Here is a 27,684-nt window from a genome sequence, read left to right on the forward strand (position 1 = left end):
CATTGCGGGAAATGGAATCATGGAAGCTTATCCTTGTCCAAGCAAGGGCTTCCTTCCACCTACACAAGCCAAATATTTGTGATTGTCGATTGTGGCCCATGATGACTGGCCTTTGGGCAGTCAATTTACATATGGATAAACGATTAGCAGCTAATAGATTAGTATCTTGTTTGACCACCGGAGAAAGGGGTGGCCGAAATAAGCGACGCTGGATGGCAGCGAATTCCTTTTAAAGTGACAAGATGTGTATCAAATATCAACATATTACGCATACGCCGCGTGGCAGCCCCAAGCCGACTGAGAGTGGCACTCAGCTGGCGGTGCGTGCTGGAGCTGCTGGCCGCAGAAGGAAGATTGATTGAATCCAGAAGTGACGATAACAAGCGCAAAGTAAAATGGAAAAGCAAACAGCAGTGACGGTGGCAACGGCACGTAAAAAGAAAATTCAACTATTGAGCTCGTACAGTGGGTACTTGCCACAGAAACCGGTTTAACTCAACTGTAACTGCCTTTGGCTAATAAAATTGGTTAGAATATTATTAAAAACATAGAGTATGTATAGAGCTTTTACATTTGTATAATTGTTGGTAGCAAGTAATTTAACCATTTAATTTACTTTCTGATCATGAAAGAAACGTGTTTACCATAAATGCTATGAATATTTCCTGTTCCCTTAGCGGGTGTTCACTGTGCCGAGTGCCGCCGAGACATATGCGTGTATGCGTGCTATTCAAATGTTGGCTGACGCCATTCCTTTTTTTAGCCCCCCATCCCCCCGTATTGCGTGCACATCGCAACTCGACACGAAATTTATGCACACGTTTATTGTTGCTTATGTTTGTTTCGGTGTGCGTGGGTGTACTGCCGTCCGTGTGGGTGGGTGTGTGAGTTGGTGTGTGTGTGTTGTTGGGCTGTGTGCTCAAGTAAAAGCAATATTTCTTTCACTTTTATAAGATATTCCTTCCCCCAAACCACCTTCAACTTGCCCAGTGCCTTAAAGTTTGCCCAATACTTGAGGCATACTCTCAGGCGCCTCTTCCCCAATCCACCATTTCCATTTCCGCTTTTCCTGCAGTAATTAATTTACTTTCCATTGCATGCTCCTTTTTCCTATCCCAGTCCCTTGGAAAACTGGACGTTAGTCAGTTTTTTCCGTTCGTCGCGACCCTTCAGTCGTTTAATGTGTTCGCGAATCGGTTTTCGTGTCCATTGAAGCCATAAAAACTGTAATTAAACACAAGGAACTTGTGTCACATGGCGCATACGTGACAAGAGTCGCGTTTCCGTTTAATTGCTCATACGCAACGTGTGCAGCAGCCAGGAGTATTCCTGCTCGAGAGTCCCATGGCCATGATTTGCAGTGGGCGCTTTGAATACTCATCTCAGATTTATGAGCCTGAAAACCTTTGCTATCTCTCTATTCCGTCCTCCTTGCCAGGATTTTTCAGCATTTGCATTTCGCAGAGGCGGCTTTAACTTTGGCTTTAGAGAACTGTTAAGTGATACCAGAAAGTTAGAGTTGGTAGCCCACATTAATCGCACATTGTGGCACATTTTATCAAGAGAAGAATGCAAAAACGGCAATTTAGATTAAGTCAACTTAATTACGGTTATTAATTAGCTCAGAGTTGCCAAGCTTTTAGTGTTATGTGTGGTCCGTAGCTCCAGGTGCTCGGGCGTTAGAAATAATACGCCCACACACGTAAAGGTCCTCGAAGGGCGGAGATAATAACTCAACTCGGAGCAACTTGCAGCCTGCAGGGCCTGCCTGAGCAGGGATATAAAACCGAGCGGAGTTAAGCATCAACATGAGCTGTCCTGACAAGAAGGACTCGGGCGCATAATTACGTGAACATTGTTGCATGTTGTTAGGTGAATGTTTATGGCCGCTTACGCTGATGCTCTTTTGTCCCATTTGTGTGGCCTTGCCGAGTCACGAAATCGTGTATCTGTGACTGCACTTTTAAAAACTCACACAACCCACTAATTTAAATGATATAAATAATAAATATATTTGTATAAATTAAAATTATAAGTAATTCTATAGTTGTTAGATACTATTAATTTTTTCACGGTATGTCACCTCAAACGATATTTTAATTTTTGGACTTTCCAGCTTCCTCCATTCCTCTAGATATTTAAGAACAAGAAAATAGGATGACAAAGATTAAATTCAAATCTAAAAAGAAAATGTGCTTTGTTTTTTCCGAGTGCATTTCCCTTTATTTGCCCCTGTCTTTCCTGACTAACTGAATGTGTGGCTGTCTGTCTGTCTGGCGGCTTCCTTTTCGCTCGCTGCCAACCTCAAGCCCTCTTCACCGCCGCACAAAAAGCCAAGAACATGGCCCAAACAAAAGCGCAACAACGGTGGCAGCCCGAACATGACACTCGAAACAAAACGAACGACAACAAACTTGTGCCTGGATGGCAACGAACTAATGTGGCATAGATTTTTAGCATAAACAGCGTGGAGCGTTTATGGCAACCCAAGGAGAGCCACTCGACTCAAGACCACCGAAGGATGCGAGGACCAAGATGGAAAAGCAGTCCCTCGCATTCAATTGCAAAGCCGCAGTTGGCAAGCACAAGCATACACCCACATTGACACTTTACACATGTCCTTTAGCGGATTTGATGGCGAAACGAAGATGAGAGACATGTCCTGCGGTCTGCCTGGTCTGTATTTAGTTACATTTGGCAAATGAAATATTCATATATTCGTGTGAATTTACTTGGCAGTCGTGTTCGTTCGCCCGAAACCGTGGCTAAAAAGCTGGAAATGCCCTTCTATACGAACTCTATCCCTTGCATATCTTACAACTTGCTTACACTTCACAATTTTCAGCTTTCCTAGTGGGACTCAGCGTTTCGTATTCCAGCCTCCACCCAGTTATCCTCGTCGTCAATGTGGGCCAACATGTTTGTGTGTAGGTACTTGGGTTTTAGTTAAAAGTTTTTCCACTCAGTTTGCTGGCCAAACAAATGCGTTCTGCAGTTGATGTTTAGTCGGGATAAACGGATTAGATACCCTAAAAATATGTGTATTAAAGGGATGCGAAAACATACTTAAGCAGCATAATATTAAAAATAAATGTATCATATGAATTCTACTCTTATCTTGAAGTTGTGTGCATCTACACTTTTATATTTATAATATAGTTCGTATGATTACGCTTCCGTTGGTGCTATAACATCCACGTTACCCTGCATACTATTTAGCCGCAAAAAAGGGGAACCGGAATGAATAGGCCATTTAAATAATAACAATTCCGCATGGACGACCGCAGCAGGGCATTAACTAATATCACTGGCAATTCTACGAAAAGGTCGAAAACGCAAAAGGGTTGACCAAAGTCATTCAGGGTTTTAAAACTTTAATGTCAGCAAAATGGATATGGAAATGAAAATGGAAATGATTTCATTAGATTAGCGACGCATTGTTGGGGCGTTCAAAGCGAAATGACTGATTCATAAAAAGTTTCGAGATGTTTGCATACATGTTTTCAATCGTCCACAGGATCAATACTTTCAATGGGAACGGGCAGCTGGCTGGAACTTCGACAGCTTAACTTATTTATTTACTGCCATTAAACTGATTTCAATTTCAGCTCTGTCATGCACTCAAACCTTGGCCACTCAGATATCGTCAGGTGAAGACTTTTAACACGAAATCCCATCCAAACTGATTGCATTGAAAACCGATAAATGCTGTTAGTTTTAATTGAATTCGGTAAGGGACGAGAAAGTTGAGCATCGGAACGAGTTGGTCGGGTGGGGTGAGTGGTTTATAAGCCAATTTCGAAATTGTTATTCAATTAAATTTGGCAAGATCAACAAGCCCAAGCACACGAAATGCAAAACAACGGAATTTAATCGGGCCTGTGTAATAAAGTGTAATTTATGCTAAATTCATTTAAATGCAAGAGCCAAACAGAAACCGGCGGCGTGCGAAATCCAGAATTATATCGAATTATGTTAATTAAATGCGCCATGCACAAAATGAGAAATCATCGTTAGCCAGCCAAGCAGCCAAGTTGAAATTGTTGGCCAACTGGTTGACTTTATTTATGCCGCACGATTACGCCAACCGTCAGAAAGCATCCAGCCACTTGTATTTTACTTTACTTTATTTTCCTTCCGAGTTTTCCCGCCGTTTTTTTTTTTTTTTTTTTTGTTTTCGTTGATGCCACCGTTGGGCTTTTTGCCGTCGAGGGCTAACCGTTCTGGGCTTTTGTCAACCACTCGACACACTTTTAATCCTAATTAATCCTTTTTCTGCGTAAAGTTCAGCCAAATGACCAACAGTCAGAGCAAAGGACAGCCAGAAACTTTGGCGGCAGCGAAATCGTCGACATCACCATCGCCAACTCGACTTGTCGCAAATTAACTCAATGAGCGACTCTTGTTCCAGCGGCAATTGTTGTGGAATAATTTAATTATGCCGACGCTGCTCGGTCACCGGGCTGTCGAAAGGACTTTTCGCCGTGTGTGGGCGTGTCTTGAAGTGCGGCTAACCGTTTTTCATCACTACGTGGGTCCTCGAAAGTCGTGCTAAGTAATTAAGTCTCCGCTTGAACGCGTGAGTGTGTTCGCTCCAAAGTGAACAGTTTCCAAGCTTAACCAACCCCAAGTCTCAGTTTAATTAAAACCTGTTTTTCCACCGTCTTACGTTTGGGTGGAATGTCTTGCGGAACTTTAAATTCCACATTTTGACAAATGGAATACCAAATAGTTGTAGCTTTATTGCTGACGTAAATTCCGAACAATATGTCCATATGATTGATGGTGGTCCCATATCAATATTAATTACGATTCTAATTCAAGTTTTAATATTTAGGCATACAAATATTAAACAATAAACGGAACTTCCATTGTCCTCACTGCCGTGACCCATTTCAGATACCGTCGAGTGCCACTCGGGGCGTATGCGTAATCTATGTTATTAAAATTACTCGTAATTGCCTCCTGGCCATAACGAGTTTCAGCGACCGGCAGTTGCGTCCACATGAGAGTATAATTACGTGGCAAGTTCAGGCGCCACGTGGCCCGACAGGTTTATTATTATACAATCGATAACGAAGTCGAGAGCAAAGCAAAGTCGCAAGCTTTTAATTGGTAATTCGCATTGGCAAACAATTCGGGTTTGACCCACAACCAGTAAGATGTAAAAACAATACAGTCAGCTTTTTTGCACCACAAACGCGAGAACAAAAGTATCAACCAAAAATAAAAGTGTTGAGGTCTAAAAATAGAGCATATAAACGGTAGAAAAAAAAACTAAAAGGCAAGGACCGAACAATACAAGAAAAAACAATGGCAAAAACACACAAAAAGCAGTAACAGGATATGCGAGAGCACAGAGAAAAGTGCGGGGAAAGAAAGCGAAACGAAATCGCAAGATATGTGCGACAGTCAAATTTATGCGTTAGTGGGGACAGCGACACAACCTTAGACAATAATTTTCGCCATGGGAGCGGACAGAAAGCGAACTTGGCTAACACACACACACACACACAACCTTTATCGCCGCCGCACTCGTGTGTTATTTCCGGCAAAAAGCCACAGTGGCCAAGGAAGAATTGGTAGAAGGAAACCGTGTAAACGTGGCCAAAACTTTGCGAAAAATATCGGCGAGTGGCGGCTGAATCGGGACTCAAAATGGCTAAGACGGATAAGCGCCGCACAAAACGGCTAACGGTGAAGTTTTCCCCCCTCGTTTCGTTCTACAGGGAATGTTGTTTTTTCTTCGCCAATGTGGTTTCTTTCCTCAAATGGCAGCTAAAAGTCCGACGACAGCTGTAGAAAAATCGCATGCCCCGTCTTTCCGAAAAAGTAAGTAAACCGATTGGGGGCGTGCCCGTGTCATCCGTCTTCGATAGTGTCTTTTGCAAAGAATCGCAGCTGGAGGAAAAGTTTTACAACTATCCTTTGGGCCAGCTATTAATAGATCGAACTCCATCTTCCCTTTTTGTTTCCACATTTCGTTTACGTAGTTTGTAAGCGATTTTAAACGGCAACGCTGCGTATACGTAACGTGACTTACCAGTTTATGTTTTGTGCTAGTTTTTCAGGCTTCTTGCTGCAAAGATATTGGGAAAAGTAATTAGTTTTCAACAAATTTTGTGCAACTTCTTAGTTTTTAAGTTGTCTTACATCAATGTTGGAAATATAAATAACTATGTATCATTATTAAATTTAAGTCTTAAGAATTTAGTTAACTTTGTTGCTACCATAAAAACGAAATCTAACGTATCTTAATCTTGAACTAACTCGATTTCTTGTGAAATGTTTATTACTATCATATATAACTCACAGTTTCCAATGTAATAAATTATCTAATTCAAATAAGCCCATAAATATATAGCATATTGAAGCAAGTACAAGAGTCAGCTTAATTGGGCAAAGCATAAATTGTCCAAAGTAGACGCCAAATGTAATTAAGTAGACTTGGATTTATAACTAATTGTGTTCTAATTTTGAAAGCAACAAATCGAATTAGTGACTGTTTAAGCTTAGATGGCGTGTCCTTCGCGCTTCCTTTTTTGCGCCTCCACCAAAAGCCTTTCTTCTCTGTTTCAATCAATAAGCAAAAATGATTTTCTCGAAGGCGTTTAAATAAATGAATTGCTGATTAAATGAAGTTGGAGAAGAAAGGAAAGGACAAGCCTTGACAGATGAGTAAAAAGAAGTCCCAGAGCGATAACAAACAATAGGATGAAACGCAAAGGATTCCAGAGAATTTCGGGAACAAAATAAACTTGTAAAAATGGAGGAAGGATGAACGGATAGATAGAGTCCTGTATACTAAGACAAGGCTGGAGAACAGCCGCAGATGCCGACGCGACCAGCGAAATGTGCTCGGAGACACCGTTTTATGGCCAATGATGAAGGACGAAGGACACGGACGCCCGAGAATGGCGGAATAATAACAAAAACAAATATCCGCACAAAAGCCAATGAACGTCAGTCAACGGCAGACGCTATAAACATGGCCGAGAGCGAGTTTTGGGCCATGGGGCTTCCGTCGAAAATGCTCCAGTTTTCCCGCAAAGTAAGAGGCACGTGCCCGGCCCTAAAGAAGCAAAAGAGAAGAAGATGGGCAAACAAGTGCCGGGGAAAATTGCATGCGAAGGGTAATCGCCGAGAACGGGGACTATTTATAAGCGGTCCCCACGAAAATCGGGACTACATATACTATAAATCCGCGCGGCCCCAACCTTATACGCATTTTACAAGAAAAAAAGACAAACAGAATACAGGGGCAATCCCACGAGATTAAGAGCAGGACACTAAAGTCAGGTGCGGTGCGGCACTTTGGAACCTTTTAGCCGGCTCCTCTATTTACTTTACATCCTTCTCGGGCATTTAGCTCATACAGATCTTCATTAGAGGTAGTCGAAAAACAATTGCTGAGTTAATGGATCTCAGACATAAGGTTTATGCTTTAACTCGAGTTATTTTGTTTAAATTAATACACCTATACTTTTAAAAGCATATTTGTGATATGTAATCACACAAAATACATTTGAACTTTACAAATAGTTTCTTTATAAACTAGCAATGGTACTTCATAAAGATAATACTCACATATAGCTGTGCCAGACCAATAATTAACCTAATTGGAGTTGTTGAAAGTTGTGAAAAGCCCAGTTTATGACCCTTAAAGCTCCTGTTCACTTTGAAATAACTTGTCACGCTCGCTGGTGTGACAACAAAGAGACAGCAGCAGACGGATAAAGCCGGATAATACAAGGACGAAAGTGAGTCAATAAATTTTGACAACATTTTTGTAAAAAAATCCACCAAGGGGAATCTGCGGGAGAGTGGCCAAAAAGAAGAGGGTATTAAAATAAAATAAAAGACTTGCTCAGTTCAGTTGCTCTTCGGAAAAGTGCGTGTGGGTCCAGGAGATGTTGGCGAGCGAACCGTTGACAAAGTCAATGTTGTTCATAAAAAACGAAAACAAAACTTAATGGATTTCACAGACACTTTGGCGGGTCTCCAAAAGGGCGGCCGAGAAGAAAATTGCGCGCGCTAAGGAAAGTGGCAAAATGCGTTGGAGCAGCACTCGAATAATTTGCGTTAGGTATCGCACGTCACAGGAAAGTTTTTTGGGCCACGCACAGTCCTAGTTGCTACTTTTCTGATTCCCCATGGAACGACCCAAAAAAAGAGTCTAAATTATATTTTTAAGTGTCCCGACTTTGGGATATCCGTTTGAGAATATCAAAAAGTGGCCCAAAAACGCTTATTCTAAGCATACATTTGGAATAATTAACAAAACTTCATTTTTCTTGCAAACTCATTACCATATTTCATAAGATAGGAATCTTAATACCTAAAATGAATATCTAAATATAACATTTGCAATAATATTTGTTACATTCTGCGATTCAATGCAAAAAATTGCTGTAAATATTTCTAGCTCAGGCTGAGGTAATTGTAGAAAATGTGCTAATCTGAAATAGTCTTAATTGTTTTCTACAAAATCTCATTGTAAATTATGGCATAGTAAATGTCCAACATGTGGGCAAATGCATTCATTCTTGAGGTCTGCGGATATTGTCTCAAATTTGAACGAAAGATTCTTTTGGGTTGGCAACAAACTAATGAATATACTATTGAGATATATAGTATATTGTTCGTATGATCTAGTTTTCCAAATTTCTAACAAAATATAAGAGAAAAAGAAATAGGTTATACATTCTTGGCCTCATAAAGTGCTGAATGATAAAAGAATATGTGGTAGTAAAATTCAACAGCACATGTTTATCAAATTTTCAGCTTCTAATTCTAATCTCAGCTTCGTTTCGGCTCGTTTTGACTCCAGAGCTTCTGAAATTGGACATACCCTTAGCATCCACCGCATGATGGGGTATTAAAAACTTGCTAAAAAGTAACGCTCGCTGGTCCCCACGCCGCTAATTCTAATACGTATGACATTCAAGGGTAAAATATTTCATAATTCGCACATTTCTGGGGGATTTGGGGAACGCTAATAATTGCGTGCGAGTGTGTGGGTGGATGAGGGCTCCCATATATTTAGCTGGTGGCGGTGGTATTTGCGGTGGTATTTGTGCTGGGGTCTGTGTTTGGCTTCGGTTGGTTTTTGTTTGTTTACTCAGCACTCAGCTGAGCCGGAGGCCCTCGAACACACACAATCGTACGGCTAATACTCACCTAAGCACACACACTCTCACGCACTCAAATGCATTTTCTTTTCACTTTGGTTTCCCATATACTTTGTGCTGTTTCTTTCTATTTTATTTTTATTATTATTTTTTTTTTTTTTGTAGTACGTTTTTCTGTGTTTTTTGTCGCGCTTCGTTTGCTGATAACACGGCTCGACTGGCGCTTCGTTGATAAACGGGGGGGTGGGCTGCGATTCAGACTGGAAATTGCACGGCAAAGTAAATAGCAAATAGTATATTTACGCGCCGCTATACATTTTTAGTTTCGCCCTTCGAATTACGTTTTGGATTATGCAAAAAGCGGGTTGAGTCGAACTGAACTGATTTCGATTTTATCCTGTGACTGTTTTACAACCGGCGGCAATTCCGTTTGCCGCGAAACGCGCACGCACTTCACTACTGAAAAGCAGCTGCTGCTCCCAGCTGCTGGGGGCGTGGCAGAGGGCGCGCGGGGCGGTGGGTGGGCGGGCGTGTCGAGAAACGGCCTTGCCCGCACGAGCTACGCAGCACGAGTACAACTTTAGCACTGAGCAGATAATTCTGTGCGGCACGGGACCGGACCGTCACTGTCGCCAAACACAAATAACAATCTATCTCGGGGAGAATCTCTCTCTAACTCTCTACTAAGGTGCTCTCACCGCCTGCCCAGCAATCTCTCTGGCTCGGTCTTTCTCTATGCTTCTCCGAAATTTTTGTGGGTGTGCAGCGTTTTGGAGCTTTTGTTCCTGCTCCGGTGCTCCGATTTCGCTGCTCCAGTTCGCCTTGGCGCCCCGTTAACAACTGAAAACCGAATTTATACCGCCAGCAGCAGCAGCTGGGCTTTGTTTACTGTTATTTGGCACAAGCCTCTCGCTCTCTTTCTGTCGGAAAGAGAGTTTTCTCTGTCAGCATTGAGTACAGTGGCTTAATATCCAATGTTGGCGTTTTTTTAAGTTTTCGGTAGTAAAGTACTAAGTACTAAGTGCTAGTTAGTTACTATACAGTATTTTGTATTGAATACGTGTAAAATATTTAGTTGTCAATAAATTTTATTTTTGTTTGCAATCTGTCTGCGGTTTGATCCATATAGCTTTAAAAAGTTTGTAATAGGTGGAGAACAATTTTAATTGAATAACTTGATTTTTGTATTTTTGCCGTAATATGCCCACTGTGCAGCGTGGGATCGGCGCAGGCGCCGGACTTGGCCTGGTCTAGTCTTTTGGCCGTCAGTTGTTGAACTAAAAGCCGCATAGTTGTTGCTGTCAGAGCTTCCTAACTCAATCTGGGGAAGCCGTGACATTGAGTAGCCAAGGGGAAATGTTAGTAGACATTGGAAGTAAGCATAATTTTAGGCGCTGTTTGTTTGACTTGTAGTCAAATATGAGTAATACTTAGTTTACAAGTTCTCCGATGATATAAATCAGATGGTTTTACTTTTTTAAAAAGAGTGCACTTTCTCTGTAAAGCTCATTAATTTATAATAAACATTATCAACCCCATCTACAGCAAGCCAACAAGTCGTATACGCAACGTACAAATTGCATTACTCGTTTATTTGTATAATTTAGTTTTTAAATACTTAAAACATAAAAATACGTGAAAATTTATAAGAGTTGAGATATTTAAAACGGATAATTGAATGTTAAAGAAAATTAATCTCAATTGCACTTACTTATGCACTTATTTTACAATTGTGCGTTTAATTGTCTTTTAAATGTCGAGATGAATGAACAAACCGCCGGATGACATTGCACCCCACTCAATAAAATTCACTTAATTTGGAGCTAGCCGGCTCCGCTGTTGTGGTCTCCGCTTGACCAACTCCCTGCTCCTGCTGCGGATCAGTCTCCCCCTCAGCATCTGCATCCGGATTGTCTTCCGCTTCCGTTTCCGGCTCGTCCTCCGCCACTCGCGTCCCATCGTCACACACGTTGATGGGCTTGCGCTCCAGCAGGGGGCGTGGCAGGCGGCTCAGAAAGGCCGAGCAGTAGGTGCGGATGTTCTCGCACTCACCGGGATTCCGCTTGACCACAAACGCACACGTCTGGATGATGTCATGCAGCGTATTGTCCATGTACTGGAACACCAAGTGCTGCTCCTCCGCCTCGCCATGCGTAACCACTTTCCCATACAAACTGCCGGCGGTGGAAATGAAAAGCCAATTAGTGGAACACCAAACACGCGCTAAAGTTCATCTCACCCAACTGGTTTTCCGGGAATATTCATTTCCACCTCCTCATATTTGCCAAGTACATAGTCGAATCGCTCTTTCGCATCGCTTTCCTCCATCTGTGGAACAGAAAATAAAGTGTGTTTAATCAGGAGGACTAGCAACTATAGATTGTGTTAGTTCAAGTTAAATTGTGTTTTTAAATAGACCAGTATCATACTCACATCTTCAATGCAGTGATTGGGCGGAATGCAAATCGTAAACTAAAAATGCATTAAAAAATTATAGGGTGCAAAAACAATTTACACAAAGTACTTACCACATTGGGTAATGAAATAATTCCCAGGCACAGCAGCAGAGAGCTAAACAAATCCATGGCTCAACCGTTCGCTGATCAGCTAAAAGCGAAACTAACTGAAAAATCAGAGCTGGTCAGCGCATCTACGTTAAATTGCGAAATATGAATTTAAAATATTCACGCTCATTGTTCTCGCTTCGCTTGGATGTAAGATGTGACGTCATGATAATTATAAAATAAAACAAAACAACCAAACAATTGGGAAGTCATAAAGTAAATCTTACACGCGAATCTAAAATTTAAACATATTTTGTACTCAAATAAAATTTTGATACCCGCAAATAAGGGAAATTAACCCAGTGCGAGCTTAAAGTGCAAAATACTGCTATTAACTTTCTGCCTGGTAGTTTTCTGCATTAATATCTGCCTTTATTTTGTGCCTGGCAAATGGAAAGCTGCATAAACTAGCATTCAATTATGTATTATAAAAAGAAAACCTTTGGATTTATGCCATAAAAGCCATGAATCTAAAACAGGGGATTATTGTACCTAAACAAATAGCATATTAACTATTTATGGACTTGCATCCGCCGCACTTAACAATCCCAAATGATTGAGATATTTAATGGACTCTGAAGATGGGACATCCCTGTGATGTACCTTTAATAACTTTAATAACTACGCCGATCAGGGTAAGTTCTGAGTGAAGAATTCGGAGAAATAAGCCAAAAGTCGATAGGAACAGCTGAATAAATTTGGCAATTATTTGTATAAGATAAACGTATTGAACAAGTATATATTTCCAACAAAAGTCCCCACCAGCAGATGACAATTGGTTAGCTATCATCTTCTTGTACAATTATATAGATACAATAGATATCAAAAAAAAACAATCATTTGATAGCACCAGTTGGGTAAATTTGCATATATTCTTTGGTTTTATAAGTCACCTGGAATCATCACAGCGGTATATAAGACCGTGCTACCATCCGAAGACACCATCAATCTGAAAATGAGGGCCACATCGATCATCTTATCAGGAGTTCTTGTCCTGGTCGCTTGCCTATTGAGGAGTAGCGAGGCGGTGACCTGCACCGCCGACCCCAATGTCACTGGATGCATCGACTGCACCACCAGTCCAAGCGATCCGGAGTGCGTGGCTGAGGCCGCTAATACCACTACGAAACCCGCAGATGGAACAGATACCACGACACCCACCACAGGAGGAAGCACCGATGCGACCCCGGCGGGATCTACAACGCCTACTTCGCCAAGCGGCACTGTCACTCCAGCTCCGACCAGCTCACCTAGTGACTCCACGTCGCCCAGCGACTCCACACCCACTTCAAACAACGCGGCTGCTGTGGCCAGAAGGAGGAGGAGGATGGCGGCCAGGAGGCGCGCTCAAAGGAGGAGGCGTGCACAAAGGAGGAGGGACCAGAGGAGGAGGAGGGCCCAAAGGCGCAGGAGGCAAAACCAATCGGGCTAAAGCCAACATTCGATTTTATAAAATTTAAAAAAAAATACTAAATAAAACCTATATTCAGCATCCAACAACAAAAATAGTTTGAACAAATTTTTAAGAGTTCGCTGTGTAGAAATAAGTATATTGTCTTCAAACAAAGGAGAAAAAATATTATTACAAAAATTAAAAATATCTCTTCTAATTGGTACTTTAACGACAACGTGAAGTATATCTCTTTGAAAAAATTTTTATTGGGTAGTTAATAGTTTCACCTCAGAAATACATAATAATTAAAACTTTATTTTGATAAAATCATTTGTTTTATGTATAAAGAAAATCTATTTCACAAATAAGTTCAAGTCTATTTCTATTCTAAAATAATTTTGAAACCATTTAAACTAATTGTATTGTACAACAAACAAACACAACCTTCAACCGAAAAGCAAAAAACTATCCACAGATGGCATTGATCATCTTGTGGGTACACATTCAATAGCAAATAGTGTACAAGGCAAATATTAAAGAAGAAGTCATCCATTTCTAATAACATACATACACTTAGGAAAAAATTCACCATTTTTGACAAATTTTAAGTCATGTATATTTCGAACTGATGAGAGTTTTATCATATATGAATACAAGTCAAACCAGGCTTCAATCAGATAAATTAAAATATACTCATTTTCTATTCTTGAGTAAATAGGTGAAACTAGTTCATTTCTCAACTTGGATTCACAGCCGATAGTTTACGATTTGGCAGCAAACAATGTCTAATATTTTATATGATCGTATAGAAACAGCTGCGTACATATTAGCGAAAATCGCTAGATAGGAAGAGCGCCCCTTGACCTCGATCAAGCCACTATAAAAGCCTAACCAAAATCCGACATCACCATCAATCAACAATCCCCAATCAACAAATCCACTATGAGAGCAGCAACTATCATCTTCGCCATTCTCGTCCTGGCAGCCTGCCTATTGAGGAGCAGCGAGGCGGTGACCTGCACCGCCGACCCCACCGTCACTGGATGCATCAACTGCACCACCAATCCAACCGATTCCGAGTGCGTGGCTGAGGCAGCCGCCGCCACATCCACCACAACCACAGTGGCTCCAGCAACGAGCACCGTTGCGACCACCACCACTGCGCCAACGACATCAAGCGGAACCGGAACCGGAAGCCGAAAGATCGTCCGCGTTAGCAACCTGCGCTACTCCGTCAACCGTCGCATTCGGATCAACACCACCGCTCGATCCACCAGCTCCAACGGCCGCTCTGGCAGGCGCTCCACCAACACCAACAGGAACCGCAGGCGCAGGAATAACAACGCCAGGCAAGGCAACTCCAGGAGCAGTCGCGGAAACGTTCGCGTAGTAGTTGGTTAAAAATGGTTAGAATGTTTACAATTGTAAAACTGTTTATCAAATAAATATATTTGAAAATTAAATCAAACGTTTGTCTATTATTGTAAAACTGAGAAACCCAATCGAGTGATTAGATTTTATTAAAATAAAATTACAATTGAAATGGTTGTTTTCCTATTTGAATAAAGATATATACATATGTAGATATTTCATGATGATATAAATAAAAAATTATATTTTTATAAGAACCAATGATAAACTGATCTTTTAATTTAATAATATCTCTTATTTCAAATTTACAAGTCGACGTCTGATCTACTAAAATAATGGGTAATTCAAGTTGAGTCAAAAAGCGTCATCCAAAAAGTATGCTATATGTCTTGCCTTGAACAGTTCTACGATTAAGCACTACTAAAAGATCAACACAAAATCACAAAAATTAAATACCAACTCAAGAAAACCTTCTAGGAAGGGCAGTTTGGAATAAAAAGGGATCTTTCAGAAATAGCGCAGAATTTTATTTAACAATCAAAGCTGTAATCTATTTGAAAATGAACAACACTTGACCTTTTTCCAGGGAAACGTTCACTGACCACCATTTGCGGTGGGGGACTTCAAAGTGGTACCACCAGCCACGCATTCCGAGTTCAAGGGATTCGCGATTCAAACGACTTTGGAGCTGAATCCCTCGGCTAAGCCTTCCACGTTGTTGGTGGAGAAGGTCATGCATCATGGTGCAGTCGATGCATCCCACGACGGTGGGACCGCTAAGATGCTTTCCAGCAGGCAAGCTGCCAGGATCAAGACTCCAGAATAGAAGATCAAAGCTACTCTTGCAATGTAGTTGATTTAAGTGTTAGCATCGACATTATATATGTATATATATAATATATATATATATATCATATAGCATATCAATTAAATCGAATTATTGACACAGCTGTTTCGACTTTTTGCATTGTTTTCTCCTGTTGTTTGATGAGAATTTAGAAAAATATGGTCTTACATTTTTTTTTTTGGCTATAAAGCTTTGTTATTAGAAGAGAGCATTATCTACTTCTCCAACAGGTAAATACATTTAAACCCAATGTTACCGTTTTTCTTAACTTTCATAACACTGTTTCTACAAAATAATACCTATCTTGACCTTCTATTTGTAAGACAACAGAGTTATATAATAGTTAAATTACCAATTTTTAAAAAGTTTTTATAGTTTTTTTTTAATGTTTTTAAATTTTTGGTTTCCCCTGCTCAATAAAGTTCAAAGTTCTGTATGTGTGATGTGTTATTTCATTGGGTTAAGGTGAAGAAATCGTCAATAACTCCTTAATATTATAACGTACCCAAATGTACCGTCTATAATTTTAAATGCTCTATATGCACTGGAAATTTCTCTGTAACATAACGCATTTTAAAATTGGTAAGATTTTGTTAGAAGCTAAATCCCTGTTATACCCAGCCAAAAATTGAATACTTCCCAGAAAATTGGATATAAAATAAAATTTACTTCTTCAAATCCATATCTTGTTGAGCATTTTATTGAATTCCGCGTACTTAGCCGACAACAATAACGTTTCCATTGGCCCGCCTCACGTTGACACGTCTGGAGTTGTTCCTGCGCCTCCGATTCCGGACGGTGGTGCTCCCCGATCCATTCCGGTTGACGCGGATGCGCCGAACGTTGGTGTAGCGCAGATTGGTGATGCGCACGATCTTTCGCCGTCCGGAGGAAGTGTTTGTGCTGGAGGCCGCAGTGGTGGTCGCCGTCGCTGATGTTGTGGTGGCGGTGGTGGTGGGCGTTGCTACAGTTGTACTGGTTGTATCGGCGGCTGCCTCGGCCACGCACTCGGAATCGGTTGGATTGGTGGTGCAGTCAATGCATCCTGTGACAGTGGCATCGGCGGTGCAGGTCACCGCCTCGCTGCTCCTCAAAAGACAAGCGGTGAGCACGGAAACAACGGCTAGAATAGTAGTGGCCTTCATCTTAGACTTTCAGATTTTGGATTGCAGATGGTTGGCGGCAGTGGCTTTTATAGGCAGTTAATTCCACGCGACTTTTGTACTCAAAGATTATTGGCAAATTTACGCAGCTGGTTCCTATACATTTTGCATTATTTTCCCATATTGTTTGCGAAAAATTCGCACAAACGATGGGCTGGAGCAATACACTCTTATACTTCGTACAGATGTATTAATGATACATGTATTAATGATACATACAACATAACTGCGTATAACGATTTTGGCTTTACAAATCTGAATGAAATAAGTTCAAATACCGAATTTAATAAATGCAATTATTTTTAGGAATACAAATTTTTTTAACTATTACGGATTTCCAGAGTATATTGGGAATCACGAAATAATTTAAAAGAACATGGTGGACTATACTAAATTTTCTCGACTAACAGATACTCGTTACTCAGCTAAAAGAAGAACAGTGGTACAGCGCCACCTATGGGGCAGAAAAATTGATTGATAACGACTCTTTAAAAGGAGAATAAATCTTTATTTATTAATTTCTTTTTATTTTAAAAATAGTCATGAATTTACGCAGTTATAATGAATTAACAACAACAACTACAAATTGTCCTTTGGCAATTTGGTTAGAAACTCTTTTCTGCTTAGCCATCATTTTGACAGTTTGGAATGCGGTCCTAATCCATAGGAAATGGCAAGAAAAATAATAATCAAAAATTTCATGACCGTTTTGCCAAATATTGAGTATTGAGAATTAATTAATAGAAGCCTATTTTAAAAAGCGCCTAAAATCCAGCTGTGAAAACAGCGCCATTCTACTAACTAACTTCTTAGTTGTGTACCGATCAGCTTTCGATCAACGCGATATTGTACTAGATCTTGATGTTGTCCGATATGAAATACGCGATGCCGCCTGTATTTGGCTAACCAATGTCTTAATAGGAACGAAAGAACGAATTTATTAAATAAAAGCTTTTTGTCTAATTCGCGTGGTATTTGGGCAGCTGTCGGAATTCGGTAATACGAAAAACTTCTTTTCAATCGATTTGTTGTCACAGCTGTCGACCATCCTTACAATGGTACCAAAGACTGTACAAGAGGTATAAAAGCATAGCAATCATCTCGAGATCATCATCCAAGCCCATCCATTCAAGGCAATACCAGCTATGAGGACGACCACTCTACTTTTGAGCCTTGGCCTTCTGGTCCTGTGCTTTTCCAGCTACAGTTTTGCCGAAGACGATCCCACCGATGGAAGCACAACGCCTACTGATGGAAGCACCACGCCCACTGATGGAAGCACCACGCCCACTGATGGAAGCACGACGCCCACTGATGGAAGCAACACGCCCACTGATGGAAGCACGACGCCCACTGATGGAAGCACCACGCCCACTGATGGAAGCACCACGCCCACTGATGGAAGCACCACGCCCACTGATGGAAGCACCTCCCCATCGACCTCTCCTTCAACAGGCGATAACACTAGTCCTTCAACAGGATCGCCAGATAGCACCCCCGATTCCGGAAGCGGCAGCAGCAACAACAGCGGCAACAACAAGCGGAACAACCGTCGGAGGCGCCGCCAGCGGGCTCAACGCGCTCGACGTCGCCGGGCTCAGCAGGCTCGGCGCAGGAGGAACCGTCGCAATAACAGGAATAACAGGCTAAGCAGAACCAATAGCATTTAATTTTGTGCCTACAAAATAAATGTATAAATAAATTGCATATCCTAAAGAAAGTTCGCAAGTATCGCCAAAAGATCGGTTAAGACGTCTTGGGTTTGGTTTTTGCCTTCTAGCTAGTTATTCACACAGACGTGATAACATTTTGTTTTAAATATAAAGAAAAACTGGTTACTGCACAATCCGCACAAATTAATTATCACAGTTCATGATATAAGCACAATCATTTCTGGGAGTCACCGGAGTAGGCAAGCTTCGAAAAATTATTGTCCCATTTCTCAAGCACCAGAGATTGCACCTTTATTGTATTGCAAATTGTATGGTTAAACACAGCAATGACGCCCTACCAGGTCTTCTCGAGCACATCTTCATCCTTGCACTGGACCTTCACATTGGTGGCCTCCCCCTGCTCATGCAGCCATGGCCTGTCCCAGATCTTTACGTTGCACTCCTTGGTCTCGGCTCCGTTGGACAGCTTCACCTCGAATTTGTAGAGCGACCCAGCCACCAGTTGGCTAGATGCCGAGATCACATTCACTACCCTGAAACGAGCATGAACACTATTTTAAAATCTCTCATTCTTTTGTTATTTCTAATCAAAAATAAATCACGTCATGCTTTAATTATATTGATAAGATTACACTTGTTCTGTTGCCGTTTATCATCGAAATTTTTCCAAAATTAATTACCTTATACTTACTGATAATTGGGACCATCTCCTGTGGCAAGTTTGGCGAGCGTTGTGTCCAAGAGCTCCTTAGCCTTGGATAAGTCATCTCCATCCAGCGGCTTCGGGGCACCGGGCGGCAACCTCGGCTTTTGTTTTGACAAGTCAGGCAAATATCAAATAATAACAATATCAGCTCGAACTCACGTTAGCAAAGGCAACCGCCAGGGTCACAGACAGAACAAAGATCACTTTCACGGACTGCATTTCCCTCGAAACACTTGTTCCAAACTGAGCAAACACGGCGCATAGAAGACCGCTTTTATAGAGGAAACCGAGATCATCGGATTGCTCGCCGAGAATATATTGTATGTATATTTATTTATTCGCGATCAACGCCAACCGGCCCCCAAAGAAGGAGAGGCGCCAAGTAGTGTGCACTCAAACCTGAAACCGCTTGTTTTGAATCTTTTTTTTTACTTAATCTTCAGTTTATTGGTTAATATTTTACTTTGGTTTTGCACAGGCCTGTCGTTTTGTGATATCATTTTAATTGTTTGCCCAGGTCAGGAGCATTAACATTGTATGGACTAATCATTCTGTGTGAGTACACCTTTATTTGAGTCAGTCGTTAGCAAATGTTTAAAGTTTTCATTTCTACTTTTCGAGAGATAATGATTATTCAATGAAGGTTGATAAGAATGAATATATGACTTTAGGGGGTGGAGTTTACTGACGCTTTTAGTTTAGTTACCAGTTGCCAGTTGTGTTTCTGATAAATTACTAATGTCTATTGTTTTCGAAAGGTCTTCTGATTATTTAAAAAAAACAAGCTTATTATCAGCAAGAAAGGGGGAATTATTATTTGTAACATCCACTGACACCGCTGATGACGCCCACGCTGACTAATTAAACACACACAATAGTTGAGAGAAAAGATAATACGATTCACCTATTGAGATATATATATTGAGATATAAACAAACTGGTTATGCCAACAGAACTGGTTAACCAACATCGGAACAGTTTTATAACCTACTTCACCGGCTTGTACCTGAAACCCAAGAGAACCTTTTCCATCGGATCATGTTTTAATGTAACCAAATGTACACAAATCCTCCCAGATAGTAAAGGTAAGGCTCTCTTCTGTACGCTACCTGAGGTCGCAAGAATATGGTTCCCCCCTAAGGGTATCTATAATTAAGTCCAGTATATAACATATGTATAACATTTAAGATAAGAGTTAAACTGTATGTAGGTCTAAGGTAAAACCTTCTACCAGGTGTGGTCCAGTTCGTCCTCACCCGGGAACTTGATCTTGATGTTGGTGCCGTTCTCCTTTAGCCATGCGCGACTCCAGATCTGCACAGTGCCCTGTTTTATCTCGGATCCATTGTCCAGCTGCACCTCGTAGGTGTTGAGTCTTCCAGCTACGACCTGACCCGTCACAGAGGTTACATTAAGTGCCCTTCAATTGGAGTAAAATCAATTAATAAGTGGCAAGCTCTAGACCGAGTTTAGCCTTAACTCACTTGTAGCTGGGTCCATCTCCGTTGGCCAACTGTGCGAGGGTGGCATCGAGGAGTTCCAGAGCCTCCTTCCTCTCATTCCCCTCCAGCTGACTGATCCCGCCTACAATTGGAACGTTGGACATGGCGGCGATAGTAGCAAAACTCAACAAAACCAAAACCAAAACATGAAATGATATCACTCTGTTCCGTTCCGATTGTGAGTCAGCTTCTGGAGCTTTTGTTGGAGTGAAAGCTTCTATGGTTGTTATCTCAATAAATATATAGTATCTTATATATGTATATGTATAGTATGTGTGTAATTGCCTAGCGATGGGAATTGGTTAGCACGGAACGTAAACAAAGCAAATCAAGTATTTATACACTCCTATTATTTTTCCCAACAATATATTGGATACTTTGCAACAATAGTTCCCCGAAAATTAATCAAAAATCATTTTTTAAATCACGTGTATCTTGTTTTTTTTTTTATTATTATTTCTTTCAGGGCAATTCTCACGAAGAATCTTCTACCAGGTGCGGTCCAGTTCGCCATCGTCACCAGAGCACTTGATCTTGATGTTGGTGCCGTTCTCCTTGAGCCATGGCTGAGTCCAGATCTTCACGGTGCACTGCTTTTTGTCGGATCCATTGTCAAGTTCCACCTCGTAGGTGTTAAGACTTCCAGCTACGACCTGACCCGTCACAGAGGTCACATTGATTGCCCTAAGATCAGCAGATCAATTAGTATGAATTTTAAATTCGGAACTCAGTTCTAACTCACTTGTAGCTGGGACCATCTCCGGTGGCCAACTGTGCGAGAGTGGCATCCAGAAGTTCCAGAGCCTCCTTCCTGCTGTTTCCCTCCAACTGGCTGACACCGCCTACCACCTGCTCATCGGCTGCTTGGGTGGCAATCAAGCTGACGAGAACCAGACCCAAAATACACAAAGATTTTACTACGTTCATGTTGCTCGCTCGACGACTCTGAGAGAACTGATGAACACCCGGCGATGTGGCCCATTTTATACCTGCCATCTCAGTGGGAGATCAACAATGGAAAAATACAATAGGCTCTCTATGCCATCGATCCAAGACTTGACTGGCCCATCATCAGAACTATCAATAACCAGAACCTCACTCGGGGTTTACAATATTTAAGAAAATTGCTTAGAAAGGCAAAATAAGTGAAAAAATAGTTTTAAGATTCGAAATATTTTTTTTTAGAACATAAACTACGGTATCTACGTGTCCTGATATTTTCGCAGCTACTATCCAAATATTTATAGTCAATATTCAAATATTTATAGTCAATATTCAAAGGTGCGCCCCCTTTAAATAAGAATCTATTTCCATGATTAATAAATATGCATATGCAAATGAAATCGTTTACTTATATTCTAATACGGCTCATTGGCGGTAATTAATTGATTTATCAGATGGGCGAAAGCCGCTTTTCTGTGAGAATCGTTTTGATCTCTACTTCAGTTAGCAGTTGCGGCTTTAATTGAAAATCTGTGCAAATGAGCCGAAAACAAGTCACCGTACACCACATATGAAAACATATAATCATGGCTTCAAATTACACACAGACTTCCGGTATGCTCTTATCAGTGTTTCTATGAGTATGTACTACAAAGGTCAGTCGATATGTATTAAGACCCACATGTGCAAGTTTATAAACATTTAACCAATTATAAAAAGTATATTACATGCCACTATCGCAGTTTCCAAGAAAATTTAAGATTTCTAGGAGAGATTTCAAACATCAGAAAAGGTTACATGAGCCCATCTTATCAATCAGATTCAATCTATACGTGATAGCAAAATTTAAGGTAATGAAAAACCATTTAATGATGTATTTATTCCAGCATACCAATTCTTCAAAACAAAAGCTGAGGTACAAACTTAAAAGCCTTACGAACTATTCTCTCTATAATAGGTTTAGGTTCCATATTTTAAATAACGCATAAATCAACGATATTTTTCGATGCACGATACCTTGAGGTAATTTACTCCGATTTTGTTTGTATATAAGGATAAGATGTTTCAAAAATACAAGGCTCCGGGCGAGTGGTTTAGGTAGCTTCCATTTAAATGTGAATGTGCACATGTTCCAGCAGCTGGGTGCGATCATAAAAGATGGCCGAGCACATTTCGCACTCGAAACTGCGAGTTTTCCGCTCCGATTTACCAGCTGCCGCCGCTTTAGCAGCCGCATCCGCGGCGTCAGCTGCGGAAACGACCTCCGAGATGGAAAAGAATCCGCTGCCCACATCGCCGTTGTTGGCACTGGCAGGTACGTTTACATTGTAGGAATCCACCCCGTACGAGAGGTACGAGGATGAGCTGCTGCTGCTCACCTTGGTGGCAGTGTTCGATTTTTTGGCCACCACTCCCGGGGATGCCGACGTCTTGCTGGCTACGCCACCTGTTGTTCTCTTGCTGCCTGCCCGTGCACCATTGGCAGTGATTTGTCGCAGATGTCTGGAAGTTCTAGCAGATGAAGAGGACGAAGGAGTGCTGCCGCTATGAGCGATGACTCTTTGCTGACCCTCCAACATTTCCCGCAGATCCGGAGAAGTTGGTTCAATTTTTATAAGGTTTTGCTCCTCTTCGTGCAAATATTGTGGCGTGGTGGATGACTCGCTGGTAAAGCGAAGACGAGAATTTCTCTCGTGCTTCAGTGGAGAGCGGAGGATCTCCTCCAGATCATTAACAATGCTCGGATTAAACTTCTCATAAGTCTTCTCCCTGAGCAGAGCAGCATCTATCAGTAGGTTATCATCGTACATAAGTTGAACACGCTGTTGTTGTTCCTGCTCCTGTTTGATGTGCAAGGGACTGGAGCTGATCTGATTTGGCGGATGAGTAGCTGGAGAAATGATTTCATAGTCATCCACCATATTTGAGGCACTGCTGCGGGATTTGTCGAGGCTCAGATTGTGCGACTCCGTGCGACTTATATAGGTCTTCGAGCGCGTTTTCTTTGCCGAACTACTAGTGGAGTCTCCGCCAACTCCTTTTGTCACCTTGGCTTTCTCTGTGTGAATCATTCGAGGTCGCGAATTACTGGCAGGAGGTGCTTTGCTGGCTGTTTTAGTGGTTGCTGCCCTCTTGCGGCTCCGAGTGCTGGCAGTGGAGGTGGAGGCGGAGAATGTAGTGTCAGATGTGGTAGCTGAGCTATTCAAATTTTCGGCTCCTTCTACAGACTTCGCCTGAACTTTTCCCTGCTGCTTCGATCCACCTCTTGTGTTGGGTATGTTAGCAGACACAGCGGAGCTAGCAGGCTGCAAATGAGTGTCGTTGACCACTACCAGCGAATCGATCTGAAACAGAGCCACTTGACTGTCGTGCAGGAACTTTTCCTCCCAAAGGCGATCCGATTGCTGACTGCTGGTGGAATCATATCTTGGCTTAGCTTTGCCCTTATCTTGGGCAGGTTTTGCCGCTTTCCCATTGGTCACGGGTTTGGCATCAGCTTTTGTGGCTGCCGAGCCCCTCTTTCGCTTTTCTTTTTTGGGTGATTCGGCCATGTCGAAGATATCGTCCACGTTCTCCACATCAAAGTCGCAGAAATCGATGTCACTGGCACACTCCTCTGCATCGCCTTCTCCTATGGCCTCTTCCTCATCACCGTTGACATGCTTGTTCGCCGCCCGCATGTGAGCGATCTCGTGAGGCTGTAGCTTACGGCGACGCTTGTACTTGCGCGGTCCCGTCTAAAAAACAATTCAATTCTTTTAATTTATCAAGTCTCTCGAAACAAAGGATTTTACTTACAACGGGCTGTCGCTGCTTAGCTGTGTTTGAATCACTGTGTTGGATCAGGTGCTGAATAAGGTCATTGGACGATGCCAGGTCTTCGGAACAGACTGTGCAGTGATAGGTGTTCCGCGCTACATCCAGCCCAGAATGATGGGAGCGAATGTGTTCCCGCAGCACTACCCGTTGGTTAAAGGCGCGTGGGCAGACGGAGCAGGCATATGGCTTCTCGCCGGTGTGGATTCTCTCGTGCTTCCGCAGAGTACCACCATCCGCGAAAGCCTTCCAGCAGTAGCGGCAGCCATATGGCCGCTCACCGGTGTGGATCCGTACGTGAATCTGCTGGGAACTGCGCGAACCAAATGTCTTGCCGCATTCGAGGCACGGAAAAAGCTTGCCAGGCGTAGTAGTGCTGTGCGAGTGTCGATGGTTGGAGAGCGTACGACCGTCGGGGAATTCTTCCTGGCACACCTCGCATACAACCGACTTGTCCCGATGCGAAGCCATGTGCCGCTTTAGACGCGCTTTGTTGTGGAAGTTCTTTCCGCACTTGGAGCACGAATGGCACTTCTCGCGCGAATGGTCCCAGGCGTGCTTTATCAGAGCCTTGCGATCGCGGCACTCTTTGCCGCACAGAACGCAGGAATTGGCATTCAATTCACTGGGATGGCGAGTGTGCAGGTGACGCTTAATCGCCTGCTCCTCGTAAAAGCTAATGCCGCATAGGACGCACCTGAAGTTATTCAAAATGAGCCTTTAAAATGCGGTTTTCTGCTCGTGATCAAGTTCATTTGACCGAACTTACTTGAAGGGCGGGAACCTAGCATGGATTTCTGCATGGGCGAGCATCTCTAAAGCGCTAGGAAAGGACTTTCCGCAAGTGTTGCAACAGTGACCAGAAGAATCTTTGGCAAGCTCCACGTCTCCGCCAGCAGTGACATCGGAATTGCTACCAACAGCTGCCTGATCCGATGGCTTACAGTGCATCTTGGCATGACGTCGCAGTAGATCCTGGCGATGAAAAGAGATCCCACATTCGTTGCAATAGAATTCGCCATACAACTGCTCGTCTGCCTCCGATTCACTGCCGCTCTCCTCCGCTGAGGCAGGATCGTACTCCGAGTTGCTCTCCTCGAACTGATGAGTCTTCTGGTGCTCCTGCAAGCTGCTGTTGTCCCAGAACATCTCCTGACACTGGTTGCATTCGAACGGTGAGTCCACGCGGTGATTCTAACGAAGAAAAAAAGGAATAATTAGTGGATGATTTTGTCAATGAACTGGTTAAGCTGGTTTTAGGGAAAAATTTCGAGTTGAGTATTACCTTGGTGTGTGAAACTAGTGCCTTTTCCCGCGCAAAGGCCAATCCGCATTGCTGACACACAAAAGGTTTGCTGTGATCCAGCACCGGAAAGTTTGGCTGAGGAGGCGGTTCGACAGCAATAAACTCCGACGTGGTAACCACAGGCTGAGCCGGCTCAGGCTCCATGTATGGCCTAGAGTCCTCCACCGACTTGTCGGAAATCACAATGAACTGGCTGCTTTCTTCCTTGGGCTTCAACCGACTGATTCTGCCTCGCGACGGAGCTGCTGGTTGAGCTACCGTGTCTGGGTAACTGGCCACCAGCTGAATCCCGCCCTCTTCCACAATCTGATGCTGTTGATGGACATTCTGTTGCGCGTTTTCCTGCTCCTGTTGATGTTGGAAGAGTGGCCATTCCTGCTCGTAGTAGTGATCGTCCAGTTGCCGCTGCGTCTGATGCTCGAATTTAATGGCAGAAGACGAATCGGCTGCCGCCGCTGCTGCCTCGGCATCGGCGGCATCCTGGGCCTCTGCGTGGGCCTTGAAGTGACTAATGAGCTCTGCTCGTCGTGAGAATCGCGCTCCACACAGCTTGCAGAGGTGCGGTCGATCATTTTGGTGGGCCAGCATATGGTTATTCAAGGTGGCCTTCTTGCGAAAGCGCCGACTGCAAAAGTCGCAGGGATAGGGCCTCAGCGCAGTGTACTCATCCTGCTCCATGTCCAGCAGTTCCTGTGAGCTGCTAATCCCAGCTATCTGCTCGGCAGCAATCTCCACTCTGAAAATCGGGAAAGAAAATCAATAGGAAAAACTTCAAAAGATGCATAGTAGGGCAAAACTTACCGCTCGGCGCCTTGGTGCTGCACCCAGTCGTCTGTGATTACCTCCTCGGTGACCACCTGGGCGTCATCGTCGAAGGATTCCGCATAGGCCACCGTGGTGCCGTCGGCGGTGACCAGGACCGTTCTACCAGCTTCGTTGGCAGCCATTATCTCACTTAGCTGACCGTCGCGGGCCATGAATATAAGATTCTCGGCCGCCACATGGTCCAGATCCTCACCCGAGGCCCCTGCTCCACCATCCGACTCCAGGATGTCCACCTCGGAGGAGTCGCCCGCGGAAACGTGGTGCTGTATCCACTGGATGCCGCCATATCGCTGGTTGTTCATCACTCGCTAGCCCTGCAAAATATGCAGTTCTCTCACTTCGTTGCACACATAAACAAACGGGAGGCACAAAAATATCCGTTGCGAGCAACAATCGGTGGCACATGTGCTCAAAAAGGCCGAAGACGGTGGGAGAGGGAGAGCGACTACGGCGTTGCCAGATCTTTGGTCGATGACATTCAATAGTTACTTTAAAAAAAAAATAGCTAGATAATAAAATATAATGAATTGCAAAATACAAATTAACTGAACTACTGGTCAGAAGAATGCTTGTATTAATATTACACATAGTACATAGTTTTGACTTAGATTAAATTTTGTATATTGAATTGTTGGAAATAACTATTCTTTTGTATCTTTAAAAAAAGAAAATTATTCAAATTAAACGGATGTATCTGAGACTGCTAACAATTTTAATGACATGTTAAGTGTTAGCACATAAAATAAAATATTTTGAATCTAGCATTTTCGTTCTTGAAAATTTGCACACCACTGATTTCCAACCGCCGCACACACTAGTCATCTCGCTTCCACTCACGGCACTCGCCTATCCTGACAGCAATGTTCGTGTCTAAGCTTTTTTACATGCAAAATATTCCAACTTATAAACACCAATTTGGACCATAAATGAGGTTAAGTCGGCGTTTTTATTTATATTCCAGACCGCAAGCTTGGCGTAAACGTAAACAAAGAGCTGGCCAATTAATTTATATGAAAAAAAGCCACAGACGGTAACAGCCATTGCGGCCACGCTATTACATCACACATCACACGCCCAAAATTCTTGCACAGCCGATACTTTGGAATATTTTATTTTTAATTTTCAGCCGAGTTTGTCGGTGTCATTTTGAGGTTAAATAGGTCTACCGTCCACTAAGTACTGTTGCTGCGTTGTTTTACCTTAAATCCAGTGTTTATGCCGTTCGCATGCTTCGTCTTTAACGTTTTTAAATGCGGCGAAAAGTTTTCTCGCAAAATGTTCACGAACGACCGGAGAAAGAGGAATTGCCATTGCGTTGCCCGTTCTTGTTCTTCTTCCCACTGCTATTCTCGGCTCGGTGGGGGCTGCCACCTGCCGACGGCGATGCCACATCCAATAAAATAGTTCAATGTTAACGGCAAAAAGTGCTGTAAAGTAGCGGTTG

General features: G+C 42.6%; 10 protein-coding genes and 1 non-coding gene across 17 annotated transcripts in view, besides 1 other annotated feature; 4 read left to right on the forward strand and 7 right to left on the reverse strand.

Moving 5' to 3' along the window:
* Pde6 (Phosphodiesterase 6) overlaps positions 1-9,973 on the reverse strand; it is a 44,404-nt gene extending 34,431 nt beyond the window's left edge. Inside the window, exons 1-2 of one of the 3 annotated variants that reach the window (NM_142112.5) lie at positions 9,181-9,973; positions 6,044-6,079 (exon numbers count right to left, since the gene is read on the reverse strand). The gene's annotated coding sequence lies outside the window, so the exon portion shown is untranslated. Of the gene's footprint in view, positions 1-6,043; positions 6,080-7,587; positions 7,768-9,180 lie in introns of those variants that run through there. The other 2 variants (NM_001275637.2, NM_001300398.1) reach the window with 2 other exon arrangements.
* Positions 9,974-10,834: 861 nt separating this feature from the next.
* Positions 10,835-11,723, reverse strand: CG14854 (uncharacterized protein). Its single transcript, NM_001104321.2, has 4 exons — positions 11,660-11,723; positions 11,565-11,603; positions 11,371-11,459; positions 10,835-11,305 (listed from the first exon to the last, which is right to left on the reverse strand). Exons 1-4 carry the CDS (start codon positions 11,714-11,716, stop codon positions 10,930-10,932), a joined length of 561 nt encoding a protein of 186 aa, NP_001097791.1. The 5' UTR covers positions 11,717-11,723; the 3' UTR covers positions 10,835-10,929.
* Positions 11,724-12,603: 880 nt separating this feature from the next.
* Jig lies at positions 12,604-13,190 on the forward strand. The gene has a single exon (NM_142114.3). It carries the CDS (start codon positions 12,651-12,653, stop codon positions 13,125-13,127), a length of 477 nt encoding a protein of 158 aa, NP_650371.1. The 5' UTR covers positions 12,604-12,650; the 3' UTR covers positions 13,128-13,190.
* Positions 13,191-14,008: 818 nt separating this feature from the next.
* Positions 14,009-14,514, forward strand: CG14851 (uncharacterized protein). Its single transcript, NM_142115.2, has one exon. The coding sequence runs from the start codon at positions 14,031-14,033 to the stop codon at positions 14,487-14,489; it is 459 nt and encodes a 152-aa protein (NP_650372.1). The 5' UTR covers positions 14,009-14,030; the 3' UTR covers positions 14,490-14,514.
* A 1,477-nt stretch (positions 14,515-15,991) lies between these two features.
* CG8087 (uncharacterized protein) lies at positions 15,992-16,474 on the reverse strand. Its single transcript, NM_169585.2, has one exon. The coding sequence runs from the start codon at positions 16,449-16,451 to the stop codon at positions 16,023-16,025; it is 429 nt and encodes a 142-aa protein (NP_731917.1). The 5' UTR covers positions 16,452-16,474; the 3' UTR covers positions 15,992-16,022.
* Positions 16,475-16,853: 379 nt separating this feature from the next.
* Positions 16,854-16,897: a mobile genetic element.
* Positions 16,898-17,595: 698 nt separating this feature from the next.
* Positions 17,596-18,182, forward strand: CG14852 (uncharacterized protein). Its single transcript, NM_142116.2, has one exon. The coding sequence runs from the start codon at positions 17,615-17,617 to the stop codon at positions 18,137-18,139; it is 525 nt and encodes a 174-aa protein (NP_650373.1). The 5' UTR covers positions 17,596-17,614; the 3' UTR covers positions 18,140-18,182.
* Positions 18,101-19,098, reverse strand: CG31313 (uncharacterized protein). Of its 3 annotated transcripts, none has more exons than NM_169586.2 (3): positions 19,008-19,098; positions 18,834-18,949; positions 18,101-18,675 (listed from the first exon to the last, which is right to left on the reverse strand). In NM_169586.2, exons 1-3 carry the CDS (start codon positions 19,065-19,067, stop codon positions 18,477-18,479), a joined length of 375 nt encoding a protein of 124 aa, NP_731919.1. In that variant the 5' UTR covers positions 19,068-19,098; the 3' UTR covers positions 18,101-18,476. The 3 variants fall into 3 exon arrangements, with proteins under 3 accessions (NP_731919.1, NP_001262568.1, NP_001262567.1); NM_001275639.1 differs by having other exon boundaries at positions 18,249-18,675; positions 18,823-18,949; NM_001275638.1 differs by having other exon boundaries at positions 18,413-18,675.
* A 181-nt stretch (positions 19,099-19,279) lies between these two features.
* On the reverse strand, positions 19,280-20,516 carry CG8066 (uncharacterized protein). 2 transcript variants are annotated; one of them, NM_142117.2, is made up of 2 exons: positions 20,333-20,516; positions 19,280-20,268 (listed from the first exon to the last, which is right to left on the reverse strand). In NM_142117.2, exons 1-2 carry the CDS (start codon positions 20,452-20,454, stop codon positions 20,076-20,078), a joined length of 315 nt encoding a protein of 104 aa, NP_650374.1. In that variant the 5' UTR covers positions 20,455-20,516; the 3' UTR covers positions 19,280-20,075. The 2 variants fall into 2 exon arrangements, with proteins under 2 accessions (NP_650374.1, NP_001262569.1); NM_001275640.1 differs by having other exon boundaries at positions 19,750-20,268.
* Positions 20,517-20,630: 114 nt separating this feature from the next.
* On the forward strand, positions 20,631-21,540 carry asRNA:CR44095 (antisense RNA:CR44095). Its single transcript, NR_074015.1, has 2 exons — positions 20,631-20,682; positions 20,817-21,540.
* On the reverse strand, positions 20,772-21,313 carry Cys (Cystatin-like). Its single transcript, NM_057508.4, has 2 exons — positions 21,093-21,313; positions 20,772-21,034 (listed from the first exon to the last, which is right to left on the reverse strand). The coding sequence occupies exons 1-2, from the start codon at positions 21,275-21,277 to the stop codon at positions 20,839-20,841; spliced, it is 381 nt and encodes a 126-aa protein (NP_476856.1). The 5' UTR covers positions 21,278-21,313; the 3' UTR covers positions 20,772-20,838.
* Positions 21,541-22,140: 600 nt separating the features above from the next.
* Positions 22,141-27,556, reverse strand: CG7987 (uncharacterized protein). Of its 2 annotated transcripts, none has more exons than NM_142118.2 (6): positions 27,440-27,556; positions 26,217-26,554; positions 25,395-26,151; positions 24,879-25,303; positions 24,092-24,806; positions 22,141-24,030 (listed from the first exon to the last, which is right to left on the reverse strand). In NM_142118.2, the coding sequence occupies exons 2-6, from the start codon at positions 26,540-26,542 to the stop codon at positions 22,402-22,404; spliced, it is 3,852 nt and encodes a 1,283-aa protein (NP_650375.1). In that variant the 5' UTR covers positions 26,543-26,554; positions 27,440-27,556; the 3' UTR covers positions 22,141-22,401. The 2 variants fall into 2 exon arrangements, with proteins under 2 accessions (NP_650375.1, NP_731922.1); NM_169587.2 differs by having other exon boundaries at positions 26,217-26,728.
* Positions 27,557-27,684: the final 128 nt, after the last annotated feature.

This window comes from Drosophila melanogaster, chromosome 3R (assembly GCF_000001215.4).
Source record: "Drosophila melanogaster chromosome 3R".
NCBI lineage: Eukaryota > Metazoa > Arthropoda > Insecta > Diptera > Drosophilidae > Drosophila > Drosophila melanogaster.

Coding starts and splice junctions, on each gene's coding strand:
- CG14854 (NM_001104321.2), bottom strand. CDS start 11,716: ATGGATTTGTTTAGCTCTCTGCTGCTGTGCCTGGGAATTATTTCATTA. Junction 11,604..11,659: donor TTATTTCATTACCCAATGTG/GTAAGTACTTTG, acceptor ATGCATTTTTAG/TTTACGATTTGCATTCCGCC. Junction 11,460..11,564: donor CCAATCACTGCATTGAAGAT/GTGAGTATGATA, acceptor TCTGTTCCACAG/ATGGAGGAAAGCGATGCGAA.
- Jig (NM_142114.3), top strand. CDS start 12,651: ATGAGGGCCACATCGATCATCTTATCAGGAGTTCTTGTCCTGGTCGCT.
- CG14851 (NM_142115.2), top strand. CDS start 14,031: ATGAGAGCAGCAACTATCATCTTCGCCATTCTCGTCCTGGCAGCCTGC.
- CG8087 (NM_169585.2), bottom strand. CDS start 16,451: ATGAAGGCCACTACTATTCTAGCCGTTGTTTCCGTGCTCACCGCTTGT.
- CG14852 (NM_142116.2), top strand. CDS start 17,615: ATGAGGACGACCACTCTACTTTTGAGCCTTGGCCTTCTGGTCCTGTGC.
- CG31313 (NM_169586.2), bottom strand. CDS start 19,067: ATGCAGTCCGTGAAAGTGATCTTTGTTCTGTCTGTGACCCTGGCGGTT. Junction 18,950..19,007: donor TGGCGGTTGCCTTTGCTAAC/GTGAGTTCGAGC, acceptor TCAAAACAAAAG/CCGAGGTTGCCGCCCGGTGC. Junction 18,676..18,833: donor GGAGATGGTCCCAATTATCA/GTAAGTATAAGG, acceptor TGCTCGTTTCAG/GGTAGTGAATGTGATCTCGG.
- CG8066 (NM_142117.2), bottom strand. CDS start 20,454: ATGTCCAACGTTCCAATTGTAGGCGGGATCAGTCAGCTGGAGGGGAAT. Junction 20,269..20,332: donor GGAGATGGACCCAGCTACAA/GTGAGTTAAGGC, acceptor CTCCAATTGAAG/GGCACTTAATGTAACCTCTG.
- Cys (NM_057508.4), bottom strand. CDS start 21,277: ATGAACGTAGTAAAATCTTTGTGTATTTTGGGTCTGGTTCTCGTCAGC. Junction 21,035..21,092: donor GGAGATGGTCCCAGCTACAA/GTGAGTTAGAAC, acceptor TGCTGATCTTAG/GGCAATCAATGTGACCTCTG.
- CG7987 (NM_142118.2), bottom strand. CDS start 26,542: ATGAACAACCAGCGATATGGCGGCATCCAGTGGATACAGCACCACGTT. Junction 25,304..25,394: donor CACTAGTTTCACACACCAAG/GTAATACTCAAC, acceptor TTTCTTCGTTAG/AATCACCGCGTGGACTCACC. Junction 24,807..24,878: donor GCTAGGTTCCCGCCCTTCAA/GTAAGTTCGGTC, acceptor GAATAACTTCAG/GTGCGTCCTATGCGGCATTA.